The 14,970-nt window shown below is 55.6% G+C and overlaps 1 protein-coding gene across 3 annotated transcripts in view; it reads right to left on the bottom strand.

Moving 5' to 3' along the window:
• Nucleotides 1-10,006, bottom strand: part of LOC148151888 (microtubule-actin cross-linking factor 1, isoforms 6/7-like) — a 58,944-nt gene extending 48,938 nt beyond the window's left edge. For 2 of the 3 annotated variants that reach the window (XM_087993261.1, XM_087993264.1), the window contains exon 1: nucleotides 9,938-10,006. In XM_087993261.1, coding sequence (XP_087849387.1) covers nucleotides 9,938-9,961 — 24 coding nt within the window. In that variant the 5' untranslated portion in view covers nucleotides 9,962-10,006. The remainder of the gene's footprint in view (nucleotides 1-9,937) is intronic. The other variant, XM_087993259.1, reaches the window with a different exon arrangement.
• Between the last annotated feature and the right edge of the window lie 4,964 nt (nucleotides 10,007-14,970).

Genomic DNA, 14,970 nt, shown 5'->3' with positions numbered 1-14,970 from the left:
GGGGGTTGTCCTCACTGAGTGCTGGGTTAATGGGGGTGGGGGGTGTCCTCACTGAGTGCTGGGTTAATAGAGGGGGTTGTCCTCACTGAGAGCTTGGTTAATAGAGGGGGTTGTCCTCACTGAGAGCTTGGTTAATGGGGAGGGGTGTCCTCACTGAGTGCTGGGTTAATGGGGGGGTGGGGTCCTCACTGAGTGCTGGGTTAATGGGGGGGTGGGGTCCTCACTGAGTGCTGGGTTAATGGGGGGGTTGTCCTCACTGAGTGCTGGGTTAATGGGGGGGGAAGGTCCTTACTGAGTGCTGGGTTAATGGGGGGGTGTCCTCACTGAGTGCTGGGTTAATGGGGGGGTGTCCTCACTGAGTGCTGGGTTAATGGGGGTGGGGGGGAGGGGGGGGTGTCCTCACTGAGTGCTGGGTTAATGGGGGGGGTGTCCTCACTGAGTGCTGGGTTAATGGGGGGGGAGTGTCCTCACTGAGTGCTGGGTTAATGGGGGTGGGGGGGAGGGGGGGTGTCCTCACTGAGTGCTGGGTTAATGGGGGTTGGGGTCCTCACTGAGTGCTGGGTTAATGGCGGGGGGTGTCCTCACTGAGTGCTGGGTTAATGGGGGTGGGGGGTGTCCTCACTGAGTGCTGGGTTAATGGTGGTGGGGGGTGTCCTCGCTGAGTGCTGGGTTAATGGGTGTGGGGGGTGTCCTCACTGAGTGCTGTGTTAATGGGGGTGGGGGGTGTCCTCACTGAGTGCTGGGTTTAATGGGGGGGGTGTCCTCACTGAGTGCTGGGTTAATGGGGGTGGGGGGTGCCCTCACTGAGTGCTGGATTAATGGTGGTGGGGGGTGTCCTCACTGAGTGCTGGGTTAATGGCGGGGGGTGTCCTCACTGAGTGCTGGATTAATGGGGGTGGGGGGTCTCCTCACTGAGTGCTGCGTTAATGGGGGTGGTGTCCTCACTGAGTGCTGGGTTAATGGGGGGGGGGTGTCCTCACTGAGTGCTGGGTTAATGGGGGGGGGTGTCCTCACTGAGTGCTGGGTTAATGGGGGTGGGGGGTGTCCTCACTGAGTGCTGGGTTAATGGGGGTGGGGGGTGTCCTCACTGAGTGCTGGGTTAATGGGGGTCGGGGGTGTCCTCACTGAGTGCTGGGTTAATGGGGGGGAAGTGTCTTCACTGAGTGCTGGGTTAATGGGGGTGGTGTCCTCACTGAGTGCTGGGTTAATGGGGGGGGGTGTCCTCACTGAGTGCTGGGTTAATGGGGGTGGGGGGTGTCCTCACTGAGTGCTGGGTTAATGGGGGGGGGGGTGTCCTCACTGAGTGCTGGATTAATGGGGGTGGGGGGTGTCCTCACTGAGTGCTGGGTTAATGGGGGGGAGGTGTCCTCACTGAGTGTTGGGTTAATGGGGGTGAGGGGTGTCCTCACTGAGTGCTGGGTTAATGGGGGGGGGTGTCCTCACTGAGTGCTGGGTTAATGGGGGGGGGGGGTGTCCTCACTGAGTGCTGGGTTAATGGTGGTGGGGGGTGTCCTCACTGAGTGCTGGGTTAATGGGGGGGGGGTGTCCTCACTGAGTGCTGGGTTAATGGGGGTGGGGGGTGTCCTCACTGAGTGCTGGGTTAATGGTGGTGGGGGGTGTCCTCGCTGAGTGCTGGGTTAATGGGGGTGGGGGGTGTCCTCACTGAGTGCTGTGTTAATGGGGGTGGGGGGTGTCCTCACTGAGTGCTGGGTTTAATGGGGGGGGGTGTCCTCACTGAGTGCTGGGTTAATGGGGGTTGGGGGTGTCCTCACTGAGTGCTGGGTTTAATGGGGGGGGGTGTCCTCACTGAGTGCTGTGTTAATGGGGGTTGGGGGTGTCCTCACTGAGTGCTGGGTTTAATGGGGGGGGGTGTCCTCACTGAGTGCTGGGTTAATGGTGGTGGGGGGTGTCCTCGCTGAGTGCTGGGTTAATGGGGGTGGGGGGTGTCCTCACTGAGTGCTGTGTTAATGGGGGTGGGGGGTGTCCTCACTGAGTGCTGGGTTTAATGGGGGGGGGTGTCCTCACTGAGTGCTGGGTTAATGGGGGTTGGGGGTGTCCTCACTGAGTGCTGGGTTTAATGGGGGGGGGTGTCCTCACTGAGTGCTGGGTTAATGGGGGTGGGGGGTGTCCTCACTGAGTGCTGGGTTAATGGGGGTGGGGGGTGTCCTCACTGAGTGCTGTGTTAATGGGGGTGGGGGGTGTCCTCACTGAGTGCTCGGTTAGCAGCTCCTCCAGCTGCCCAATATTTTCGGAGAGAGCCTCCTGGTCTCTCAGACTCAGTGACTCAGCTGTTTCCTCCAGCCATTCCTGTAGATGCTGCAAATCCTGTTGCTCCAAATGAAGGGACAACATTGCTGCTTCCAGTCGATCTCCCTGGCAACTGGCCCAGCTCCTGACCTGCAACACAACCAGAGACACACATAGATTTAACAAAGTGTTGGAAAATGGAATTGTGATAAAATGAGGGGGGTGGGATTGTGGTGTAATGTGATGATCACGAGACAATTAATTCAAAGCCCTTTGTTTTCAAAGATTTGTTTTCAAATCCAACAAAATCAAAACATTGAAGTTAACATTAATTAATAAACCTGGAAGATAAATCTGGTCTCTGTGAAGGTGACCAAAGATATTGAAATGTCCAACCAGCCAGGATCACACTGAATGTCCAAATCATAGAGTCCCTACAATGTGGAAGCAGGCCATTCAGCCCATCAAATCCATACTGACCCTTCAAATAACAGACTACCCTTACCCTTTATCTCTGCATTTCCCATGGTCAATCCACCCTAACCTGACAGCTTTGGACTGTGGGAGGAAACCCACACAGACATGGGGAGAATGTGCAAACTCCACACAGAGTGTTGCCCAAGGTTGGAATTGAACCTGGGTCCCTGGTGCTGTGAGGCCGCAGTGCTAACCACTGAGCCACTGTGCTGGCCTACGCTGGCTCCATCACAGCCAGGGCAGACTTAGTAGGCTGAATGGCCTACTCCTATGTTGCTATCATTGTCCAGTGTGTACATGGTGTACATATGACTCCATATTGACAGCAATGTGTTTGAGTTTTAACTGCCCCCTGAAATGCCCAATCAGGCCACCAGTTCAAGGGTAATTAGTGAAGGGCAGTAACTGACAGCTCAAACAGCGACGCCAACAACAAATGAAAGAATAAAGAATTTCAAGTTCTGTGGAGATACCTGGATGTTTTATAAAAGGGATCACCAGATGACCATTGTGAACTTTCAAACATAGTTTCACAAAGTAACCCTTCGAAATTACTTCACTTAGTTAAGTGCTTGGGTTTGCTTAGTCATACAGCACAGAAACAGACCCTTCGGTTCAACGTGTCCATGCTGACCAGGTTTCCTCAACTCAACTAGTCGGATTTGTCTGCATTTGGCCCATATCCCTCTAAACCTTTCCAATTCATGTACCTGTCCAAATGACTTTTAAATGTTCTAATTGTACTCGCCTACACCACTTCCTCTGGCAGCTCACTCCATACACACACCACCCTCTGTGTGAAAACGTTGCCACTCAGATCCCTTTTAAATCTTTCCTCCCCTTAAACCTATTCCGTCTACTTTTTGACTACCTTTACCATGGAGAAAAGACCTTGGTAATTCAGCTATCCATGCTCCTCGTGATTTTTGTAAACAGGCAGCACAGTAGCTCAGTGGTTAGCACTGCTGCCTCACAGCACTAGGGTCCCAGGTTTGATCCCAGCCTCAGGTGACTGTCTGTGTGGAGCTTGCACATTCTCCCCGTGTCTGCGTGGGTTTCCTCCCACAGTCCAAAGATGTGCAGGCCAGGTGAATTGGCCAGGCTAAATTGCCCATAGTGTTAGGTGCATTAGTCAGAGGGAAATGGGACTGGGGGGGTTACTCTTCAGAGGGTCAGTGTAGACTGGTTGGGTCGAAGGGCCTGTTTCCACACTAGGGAATCTAATCATAAACCTCTGTAAAGTCACCTCAATAAAAGTCCCAGCCCATTCAAGAACATCCTTGCTTTCCAGTTTAATAATATCCTTCATGTAGCAGGGTGACCAGAATTGTATGCAGTAGTCCAAATCAATGTCTTGTACTCAGCCCTCTGACCAATGAAGGCTGCTTCATCAGCCTGTCTCCCTGTGATGCCATACACCTTGTTCAACACCATTCCCCAGAGCCCTGCCATGAACTGTGTAAGACCTGCTCCAGCTTGCCCTACCAAAATGCAACACCTTGCATTTATCTGAATTAAACTCCATCCATCATTCCTTGGCCCAGTTGATCAAGATGTTGTATTCTTAGACAACCTGTCCACTACACCACCAATTTCAGTGTCGTCCCCAAACTTACTAACCGTTCCTCCTACATTCTCATCCAAGTCATTGTACAAATGATGAACAACAATGAATCTAGCACCAATCCTTGTAGCACACTGATGAGAAATATTCATTTAGGCTCTTACCTATCTCCTGTGACTTCACTCATAGACTGCCTCATTGATCTTTAAGGGGCCCTATTCTCTCCCTCATTACTCTTGTGCCCTTAACATACTTATAGAAACTCTCTGCATTCTCCTTTACCTTATCTGCCAAAACTACGTGATGTTCCCTTTTTGCCCTCCTGATTTCCATCTGAAGTAGAACATAGAACATAGAACAATACAGCACAGAACAGGCCATTCGGCCCACGATGTTGTGCCGAACATTTGTCCTAGCTTAAGCACCCATCCATGTACCTATCCAATTGCTGCTTAAAGGTCACCAAAGATTCTGACTCTACCACTCCCACAGGCAGCGCATTCCATGCCCCCACCACTCTCTGGGTAAAGAACCTACCCCTGACATCCCCCCTATACCTTCCACCCTTCACCTTAAATTTATGTCCCCTTGTAACACTCTGTTGTACCCGGGGAAAAAGTTTCTGTCTACTCTATCAATTCCTCTGATCATCTTATAAACCTCTATCAAGTCACCCCTCAACCTTCGCCGTTCCAATGAGAAAAGGCCTAGCACTCTCAACCTTTCCTCGTACGACCTATTCTCCATTCCAGGCAACATCCTGGTAAATCTCCTCTGCACCCTCTCCAAAGCTTCCACATCTTTCTTAAAATGAGGCGACCAGAACTGCACACAGTACTCCAAATGTGGCCTTACCGTGGTCCTGTACAGCTGCAACATCACCTCATGACTCTTGAATTCAATCCCTCTGCTAATGAACGCTAATACACCATAGGCCCTCTTACAAGCTCCATCCACCTGAGTGGATTCCTGAAGAAGGGCTTATGCCCGAAACGTCGATCCTCCTGTTTCCTGGATGCTGCCTGACCTGCTGCGCTTTTCCAGCAACACATTTCCAGCTCTGATCTCCAGCATCTGCAGACCTCACTTTCTCCTCGAACCTTATCAAATGCCTTTCTAAAATCCATGTACACTACATCCACTGCTCTACCCTCATCCACATGCTTGGTCACCTCCTCAAAGAATTCAATAGACTTGTAAGGCAAGACCTACCCCTCACAAATCCGTGCTGGCTGTCCCTAATCAAGCAGTGTCTTTCCAGATACTCATAAATCCTATCCCTCAGTACCCTTTCCATTACTTTGCCTACGACCGAAGTAAGACTAACTGGCCTGTAATTCCCGGGGTTATCCCTTTACCCTTTTTTGGACAGGGGCACAACATTCACCACTCTCCAGTCCCCTGGTACCACCCCCGTTGACAGTGAAGACGAAAAGATCATTGCCAACGGTACTGCAATTTCCTCTCTTGCTTCCCACATAATCCTAGGATATATCCCGTCAGGCCTGGGGGACTTGTCTATCCTTAAGTTGTTCAAAATGCCCAACACGTCTTCCTTCCTAACAAGTATCTCCTCTAGCTTACCAGTCCGTTTCACACTCTCCTCTTCAACAATACAGTCCCTCTCGTTTGTAAATACTGAAGAAATGTACTCAATCAAGACCTCCCCCAACTCTTCCGACTCAATACACAGTCTCCCACTACTGTCCTTGATCGGACCTACCCTCGTTCTCATCATTCTCATGTTTCTCACATACGCATAAAATGCCTTGGGGTTATCCTTGATCCTACCCGCCAAAGATTTTTCATGCCCCCTCTTAGCTCTCCTAATCCCTTTCTTCAGGTCCCTTCTGGCTATCCTGTATCCCTCCACTGCTCTGTCTGAACCCTGTTTCCTCAACCTTATGTAAGCCTCCTTCTTCCTCCTTACAAGACATTCAACCTCCCTCATCAACCAAGGTTCCCTCACACGACCATTTCTTTCCTGCCTGACAGGTACATACATATCAAGGACACGTCGTATCTGTTCCTTGAAAAAGTTCCACATTTCCTCGACATCCTTCCCTGACAGCCTATGCTCCCAAGTGCGCTGTTACATGCCCAATATACTGAGGGAGTCACTTGATCCCAGCTGTCTATATCTGACATATACCTCCTAATTTTTCTTGACCAGAACCTCAATGTTTCTAGTCATCCGGAGTTCCCTACTCTTGCCAATTTTGTCCTTCACACTAACAGGAACATGCTGTCCCTGAACTCTCATTATCTCACTTTTTAAACCCTTCCACTTGCTAGATGTCCCTTTACCCGAAAACAGCCTCCACCGATCAACTTTTGAAAGTTCCTGACTAAGACCATTAAAATTGACCTTGCTGCAATTTAGAACTTTAACTTGTGGGCTGGACTTATCCTTTTCTGTAACTAATTTAAAACTAAAAGAAGTATGGTCACTGGTCCCAAAGTGCATCCCCATTAACACCTCAGTCATTTGTCTGCTTTATTTCCCAACTGGTGGTCAGGTTTTGCCCCATCTCTTCAATTTGGACCATCTCCAAATTGATTGAGAAAGATATCCTGGACATACTTAACAAATTTGAGCTAAGTATAATTTATTAACCAACAGAAAGCAGCAAGTCAAGATAAATGGGTCTGGTTAGCAGGATTTAGTTAGCAGGGTTAGTCTGGTTAGTAGGGTTACTTTGGTTAGCAGGGTTTAACTAGTGTAGTGCCACTGGGTTTGGTCCTTGGATCCCAACCTTTTTTTTCCACTTGAGGGACATGAGTGTCACTGGCTGGGTCATATTCATTGCCCGTCCCTAATTGCCCCTTGAGAAGGTTGGGGTGAGCTGTTTTCTTGAACCGCTGCAGTCCATGTGCTGTAGGTAGACCCACAATGTCCCTTAGTGAGGGAATTCCAGGATTCTGACCCGGTGACAGTGAAGGACCAGCAATATATTTCCAAGATAGGGTGGGCAGTGGAGGGGAGCCTGCAGGGGGTGGTGTTCTGCTGCTATTGTCTTTCCAGATGGAAGTGGTTCTGGGTTTGGAAGGTGCTGTCTGAGGGTCTTTGGTAAATTTTTGCAGTGCATCTTGTAGATAATACGCACTGATGCTACTGAGTGTCGGTGGTGGAGGGAGGGGATGCTTGTGGATGTGGTGCCAATCAAGTGGCTGCTTTGTCCTGGATGGTGTCAAGCTTGAGTGTTGTTGGAGCTGCCCCCATCCAGGGCAAATGGGGAGTATTCCATCTGATAAAGGGCTCTGATTCTCCTGCTCTTCAGATGCTGCCTGACCTGCTGTGCTTTTCCAGCAAGACACACCCAACAGTATTCCATCACATTCCTGACTTGTACCTTGGAGATGATGGACAGGCTTTGGGGAGTCAGGAGGTGAATTATTTGCTGTAGTATTCCCAGCCTCTGACCTACTCTATGTTTATGTAGTGAAAACAAAAAATGATGAAAGTCACAGCAAGTCAGGCAGCATCCATGGAAAGACAGCAAGATGTCATTTTGGGAATGGATGACTTTCGAATGAAGGGTCATCTAGACTCGAAACACTAGCTTGATCTCTCTGCATGGATGCTGCCTGACCTGCTGTGATTTTATTGTTTTCAGTATAGACTCGAGGAACTGCAATAATTTTCTCTTATATTTATGTGGTGAGTCCAGTTGAGCTTCTGGCCAATGTAACCCCAAGGATGTTGGTAGTAGGGAATTCAGTGATGGTGACACCATTGAATGTCAAGGGGAGATGTCTCTTATTGGTGATGGTCATAGCCTGGCATTTGAGTGGTGTGAACATTACTTGTCATTTGTCAGCCCAAGCCTGGATATTGTCCAGACCTTGTTGCATTTGAACACAGACTGCCTCAGTGTCTGAGGTGATTTTCAACAGTGGTGTGTTTGAGGGTTATGGAGAGTGGGCAGGTTAGTGGAGTTGAGGCTGAGATGAAATCAGTCATAATCATATTAAATGCCTCACAAAGTTGTTAGAGTTCTTTGATAAAGTGACCAGGAAGATTGATGAGGGTGGGGCGGTAGACCTAGTGCTGAATTTCAGTCAGGCCTTTTAAGGTTCCACAAGGCAGGTAGCTCTGGAAGGTTAGACCTTATGGAATCCAGGGTCAGCTGGCAAATTGGATACCCAATTGGTTTGATGGTAGGACGCAGAGGGTAATAGTGGAAGGATGCTTGTCAGACTGGAGGCTTGTGAGTAGTGGAGTACCTCAGGGGTCAGTGTTGGGTCCATTGCTGTTTGTTACCTATATCAATGATTTGGATGAGAATGTCCAAGGCATTCATTAATTTGCTGTTGACTCTAAACTAAGCAGCATTGTGGACAGTGAGGAAGGTTATCAGAAATTGCAGCAAGACCTTGACCAGCTGGGGAGTTTATGGAGTTTAGTATGGATAAGTGTGTGGTCTTGCATTTTGGAAAGTCAAATCAAGGTAGGAATTTCACGGTGAATGGTAGGGCCTTAAGGAGTTTCATGGAACAGAGGGACCTTGGAGTTCAGGTTCACAGTTCTCTGAAAGTGGTGTCCCAGGTGGACAGGGCAATGATGAAGGCTTTTGGCACACTGGCCCTCATCAGTCAGGTCATTGAGTATAGAAGTTGGGAAGTTATGTTGCTGTTATCCAGGATGTTGGTGAGACCACGCTTGGAGTATTGTGTTCAGTTTTGGTCACCTTGTTGTAGGAAGGACGTCACTAACCTAGAAAGAATACAGAAGAAATTTACAAGGATATTGTCTGGACTCCATGGTCTGAGTTTTAGGGAGAGGTTGAACAAGCTAGAATGTGTTTTTTTGAGCATGGGAGACTGAGGGGGAACTTTTTAGAGGTGTATAAGATTATGAGAGGCATGGACAGGGTAAATACTCTAAGTCTTTTTCCCAGGGTTGGAGAATGGAGGACAAGACGACATAAAAGGGAACCTGAGAGGCAACTTTCTTACACACAGGGTGATGTGCATATGGAATGAGCTGCCAGCAGAAGTGGTGGAGGCATAAACATTAATAACATTTAAAAGGCATTTAGACAAATACATGGATAGGAAAGGATTAGAAGGATATGAGCCAAGTGCAGGGAAATGGGGTTATGGAGGGCAGACATTTTGGTCAGCATAGACCAATTTGGACCAAAGGACCTGTCTCCATGCTGTAATACTCTATCAGTCTCTATGACTATGAAATGAGGTAGCAGGCCTTCAGGGGCTGAATGGCCTCCTCTTGCTTTTAGTTTTTAGATTACTTACAATGTGGAAACAGGCCCTTCGGCCCAACAAGTCCACACCGACCCTCCAAAGAGCAAACCACCCAGACCCATTCCTCTACACTTACCCCTTCACCTAACACTACGGGCAATTTAACGTGGCCAATTCACCTGACCTGCATATTTTTGGATTGTGGGAGAAAACCCACGCAGACACGGGGAGAATGTGCAAACTCCACACAGACAGTTGCCTGAGGTGGGAATTGAACCCGGGTCTCTAGCGCTGTGAGGCAGCAGTGCTAACCACTGAGCCACCCAGAAAAAAAGTAGTCGGAAGAGGGCACCCGCATCTTACATTTCTCCTGTTTGACGGTCTCTGACGAGGAGGTGCTGCTCTGGAAAAACTCAATCTTGCACCATGCTTCGGACTCACCTCATCCCATCGTGTTTGTACCATGTTGATCCAGGATTGGATGATGCTGACTGATTCCGGATTACAGGAAGTCAGGATCTCATTCCCAAGGGCAATGACAGACTCCAGAGCTGGATACTCATGCTCCAGACTGTCAACGGCCTCCTGAAACAGATATCAGAACATCAGCTCCCTCCATCCTGCTCACCCTTCCCTACTCCCCACTAATTTACACCACCCTCTTCCCTCCCTCCCCATCACTCTCTGCTTCCCTCCCTCTCCCCTCACCCCCAACCTCTCTCCCTTTCCCCTTACCCTCCATCTCCCTCCCTCTCCCCCTCACCCCCACCTCCCACCTCCCTCACCCTCACCTCCCTACCTCCCTCCCTCTCCCCCTCACCCCCACCTCCCTCCCTCTCCCCTCACCCCCACCTCCCTCTCCCCCTCACCCCCACCTCCCTCTCCCCCTCACCTCCCACCTCCCTCACCCTCACCTCCCTACCTCCCTCTCTCCTCACCCCTCCACCTCCCTCCCTCTCCCCTCACCCCCACCTGCCTCCCTCTCCCCTCATCCCCAACTCCCTCCCTCTCCCCTCACCCCCAACTCACTCCCTCTCCCCTCACGCCCCCACCTAGCTCTCCCCTTACCCTCCACCCTCCCTCTCTCCTTACCCCCAACTCCCTCCCTCTCCCCTCATGCCCCCACCTAGCTCTCCCCTTACCCTCCACCCTCCCTCTCTCCTTACCCCCACCTCCCTCTCCCCTCACCCCCACCTCCCTCCCTCTCCCCTTACCCCCACCTCCCTCCCTCTCCCCTCATCCCCCACCTCCCTCTCCCCTCACCCCCACCACCCTCCCTCTCCCCTCATCTCCACCTCCCTCCCCTCACCCCACACCCCATCTCCCTTGCCCTCGTCCCCAACCTCCCTCCCTCTCCCCTCACCATCCCCTCAACCCCCACTCCCTCTCCCCTCACTCCCAACCTCCCTCCCTCTCCCCACACCCACCCACCACCCCTCACCCCACACCCCACCTCTCTCCCTCTCCCCACACCCCCCCCACCTCACTCCCCCCTTACCCCCACTTCCCCCCTCTCCCCACACCCCCCCACTTCCCTCTCCCCTTACCCCCACTTCCCTCCCTCTCCCCTCACCCCCCCACCTTCTCCCCTCACCCCCCAACTCCCTCCCTCTCCCCTCACCCCGCCACCTCCTTCCCTGTCCCCTCACCCCCCCACCTCCCTCTCCCCTCACCCTCCAACCTCCCTCTCTCTCCCCTTACCCTCCCCTCACCCCCAACCCTCCTCCCTCACCCCTATCCCTCACCTCCCACTCCCCTTACCCCCCACCTCCCTCCCATTCCCCTCACCCCCCACCTCCCACCCCTCCCCCCTCACACCCCAACTCCCACCCTCTCCCCCCACCCCCCACCTCCCTCCTCCCCCCACCACCCACCTCCCACCCTCTCCCCCACCTCCCACCTCCCTCCCCTCCCCCACCTCCCTCCCTCCCCCCCACCTCCCTCCCTCTCCCCTCACCCTCCAACCTCCCCTCCCCTCACCCTCCAACCTCCCCTCACCCCCCCACCTTACTCCCTCACCCCTCATCCCCACCTCCCTCCCTCTCCCCTCATCCCCCACCTCCCTCCCTCTGCCCTCACCCCCACCTCCCTCCGTCTCACCTCACTCCCCACCTCCCTCTCCCTCCCCTCACCCCCCACCTCCCTCTCCCCTTACCCCCACCTCCCTCCCTCTCCCCTTACCCCCCACCTCCCTCTCCCCTTATCCCTACCTCCTTCCCTCTCCCCTCGCCCCCCCAACTCCCTCTCCCCTTACCCCCCAACTCCCTCTTCCCTTATGCCCACCTCTCTCCCTCTCCCCTTACCCCCACCTCCCTCCCTCACCCTCACGCCCCCACCTCCCTCCCTCTCCCCTCACCTCCCTCTCCCCTTAACTCCCCACCTCCCCCCTCCCCTCACCCCCCACCTCCCTCCCTCTCCCCTCACCCCCCACCTCCCTCCCTCTCCCCTCAGCCCCCCACCTCCCTCTCCCCTTACCCCCACCTCCCTCCCTCTCCCCTCATCCCCCCCACCTCCCTCTCCCCTTACCCCTCAACTCCCTCTTCCCTTATGCCCACTTCCCTCCCTCTCCCCCCACCCCACCCCACATCCCTCCCTCTCCCCTCAACCCCCACCTCCCTCTCCCCTCACCGCCCCACCTCCCTCTCCCCTTACCCCCACCTCCCTCCCTCTCCCCTCACCCCCCACCTCCCTCCCTCTCCCTCACCCCCCCACCTCTCTCTCCCCTCAACCCCCACCTCCCTCTCCCCTCAATGCCCCACCTCCCTCTCCCCTTACCCCCCACCTCCCTCCCTCTCCCCTTACCCCCACATCCCTCCCTCTCCCCTCAACCCCCACCTCCCTCCCTCTCCCCTCAACCCCCACCTCCCTCTCCCCTCACCCCCCCCACCTCCCTCTCCCCTCACCGCCCCACCTCCCTCTCCCCTTACCCCCACCTCCTTCCCTCTCCACTTACCCCCACCTCCGTCTCCCCTTACTCCCCCACCTCCCTCTCCCCTTACCCCCCCACCTCCCTCTCCCCTTACCCCCACCTCCCTCCCTCTCCCCTCACCCCCCCACCTCCCTCCTTCTCTGCTCACCCCCCCACCTCCCTCCCTCTCCCCTCACCCTCACCTCCCTCTCCCCCACACCCCACCTCCCTCTCCCCCACACCCCCACCTCCCTCTCCCCCTCATCCCCACCTCCCTCACCCCCTCACCCCCACCTCCCTCTCCCCCACCTCCCTCTCCCCCTCACCCCCACCTCCCTCACCTCCCTACCTCCCTCACCCTCACCTCCCTCCCTCCCCCTCACCCCTCCACCTCTCTCCCTCCACTCACCCCCACCTGCTTCCCTCTCCCCTCATCCCCAACTCCCTCCCTCTCCCCTCACGCCCCCACCTTCCTCTCCCCTTACCCTCCACCCTCCCTCTCTCCTTACCCCCACCGCCCTCCCTCTCCCCTCACCCCCCCACCTCCCTCTCCCCTCACCCCCACCTCCCTCCCTCTCCCCTCATCTCCACCTCCCTCCCTCTCTCACCCCTCACCCCCTATCTCCCTTTGCCCTCACCCTCCAACCTCCCTCCCTCTCCCCTCACCATCCCCTCACCCCCCCAGCTCCCTCCCTCACCCTTCACCCCCCCACCTCCCTCTCCCCTTGCCCCCACCTCTCTCCCTCTCCCCTCGTCCCCACCTCTCTCCCTCTCCCCTCACCCCCACCTCTCTCCCCTCCCCTCACCCCCCCACTCTCTCCCCCCTTACCCCCACTTCCCTCCCTCTCCCCTCACCACCCCACTTCCCTCTCCCCTACCCCCACTTCCCTCCCTCTCCCCTCACCCTCCCACCTCCCTCTCCCCTCATCCCCACCTCCCTCCCTCTCCCCTCACCCTACCTCCCTCTCCCCTTACCCCCACCTCTGTCCCTCTCCCTTCACCCCCCCACATCTCTCTCCCCTTACCCCCATTCCCTCCCTCTCCCCTCACCCCCCCACTTCCCTCTCCCCTTACCCCCACTTCCCTCCCTCTCCTCTCACCCCCCCACCACCCTCTCCCCTCACCCCAACTCCCTCCCTCTCCCCTCACCTCGCCACCTCCTTCCCTCTCCCCTCACCCCCCCACTTCCTTCCCTCTCCCCTCACCCCGCCACCTCCTTCCCTCTCCCCTCACCACCCCACCTCCCTCTCCCCTCACCCTCCAAACTCCCACTCTCTCCCCTTACCCTCCCCTCACCCCCAACCCTCCTCCCTCACCCCTTACCCCTCACCTCCCACTCCCCTTACCCCCACCTCGCTCCCATTCCCCTCACCCCCCCACCTCCCTCCCTCTCCCCTCACCCCCCAACCTCCCTCCCTCTCCCCTCACCCTCCCACCTCCCTCTCCCCTCATCCCCACCACCCTCCCGCTCCCCTCACCCCACCTCCCTCTCCCCTTACCCCCACCTCTCTCCCTCTCCCTTCACCCCCCCCACATCTCTCTCCCCTTACCCCCATTCCCACCCTCTCCCCACACCCCCCCCACTTCCCTCTCACCTTACCCCCACTTCCCTCCCTCTCCCCTCACCCCCCCCACCACCCTCTCCCCTCACCCCAACTCCCTCCCTCTCCCCTCACCTCGCCACCTCCTTCCCTCTCCCCTCACCCCCCCACCTCCTTCCCTCTCCCCTCACCCCCCCACCTCCTTCCCTCTCCCCTCACCCCCCACCTCCTTCCCTCTCCCCTCACCCCCCCACCTCCCTCTCCCCTCACCCTCCAACCTCCCTCTCTCTCCCCTCACCCCCCCACCTCCCTCCCTCTCCCCCACCTCCCTCCCTCTCCCCTCACCCCCCCACCTCCTTCCCTCTCCCCTCACCCCCCCACCTCCCTCTCCCATCACCCTCCAACCTCCCTCTCTCTCCCCTCACCCCCCAACCCTCCTCCCTCACCCCTTACCCCCCACCTCCCACTCCCCTTTCCCCCTACCTCCCTCTCCCCTTACTCCCACCTCCCTCCCTCTCCCCTCACCCCCCCCACTTCCCTCCCTCTCCCCCACCTCCCTCCCTCTCCCCTCACCTCCCCACCTCCCTCCCTCTCCCCTCAACCCCCCACCTCCCTCTCCCCTTACCCCCCACTTCCCTCTCCCCTCATCCCCCACCTCCCTCTCCCCTTACCCCCCACTTCCCTCTCCCCTCATCCCCCACCTCCCTCTCCCCTCACCCCCCCACTTTCCTCTCCCCTCACCCCCCCCACCTCCCTCTCCTCTCACCCTCCAACCTCCCACTCCCCTCACCCTCCAACCTCCCCTCACCCCCCCACCTTACTCCCCTCTCCCCTTATCCCCACCTCCCTCCCTCTCCCCTCACCCCCCACCTCCCTCCCTCTCCCCTCACTCCCCCCACCTCCCTCCCTCTCCCCTCACTCCCCCACCTCCCTCCCTCCCCCCTCACTCCCCCACCTCCCTCTCCCTCCCCTCACCCCCCACCTCCCTCTGCCCTCACCCCCCACCTCCCTCCGTCTCACCTCAC

Source organism: Chiloscyllium plagiosum, unplaced genomic scaffold (genome assembly GCF_037043375.1).
Source record: "Chiloscyllium plagiosum isolate Xiang-an unplaced genomic scaffold, Cpla_swu_hap1 HiC_scaffold_2, whole genome shotgun sequence".
In the NCBI taxonomy this organism is placed as follows: domain Eukaryota; kingdom Metazoa; phylum Chordata; class Chondrichthyes; order Orectolobiformes; family Hemiscylliidae; genus Chiloscyllium; species Chiloscyllium plagiosum.
This window is presented reverse-complemented; position numbering and strand designations above follow the sequence as displayed.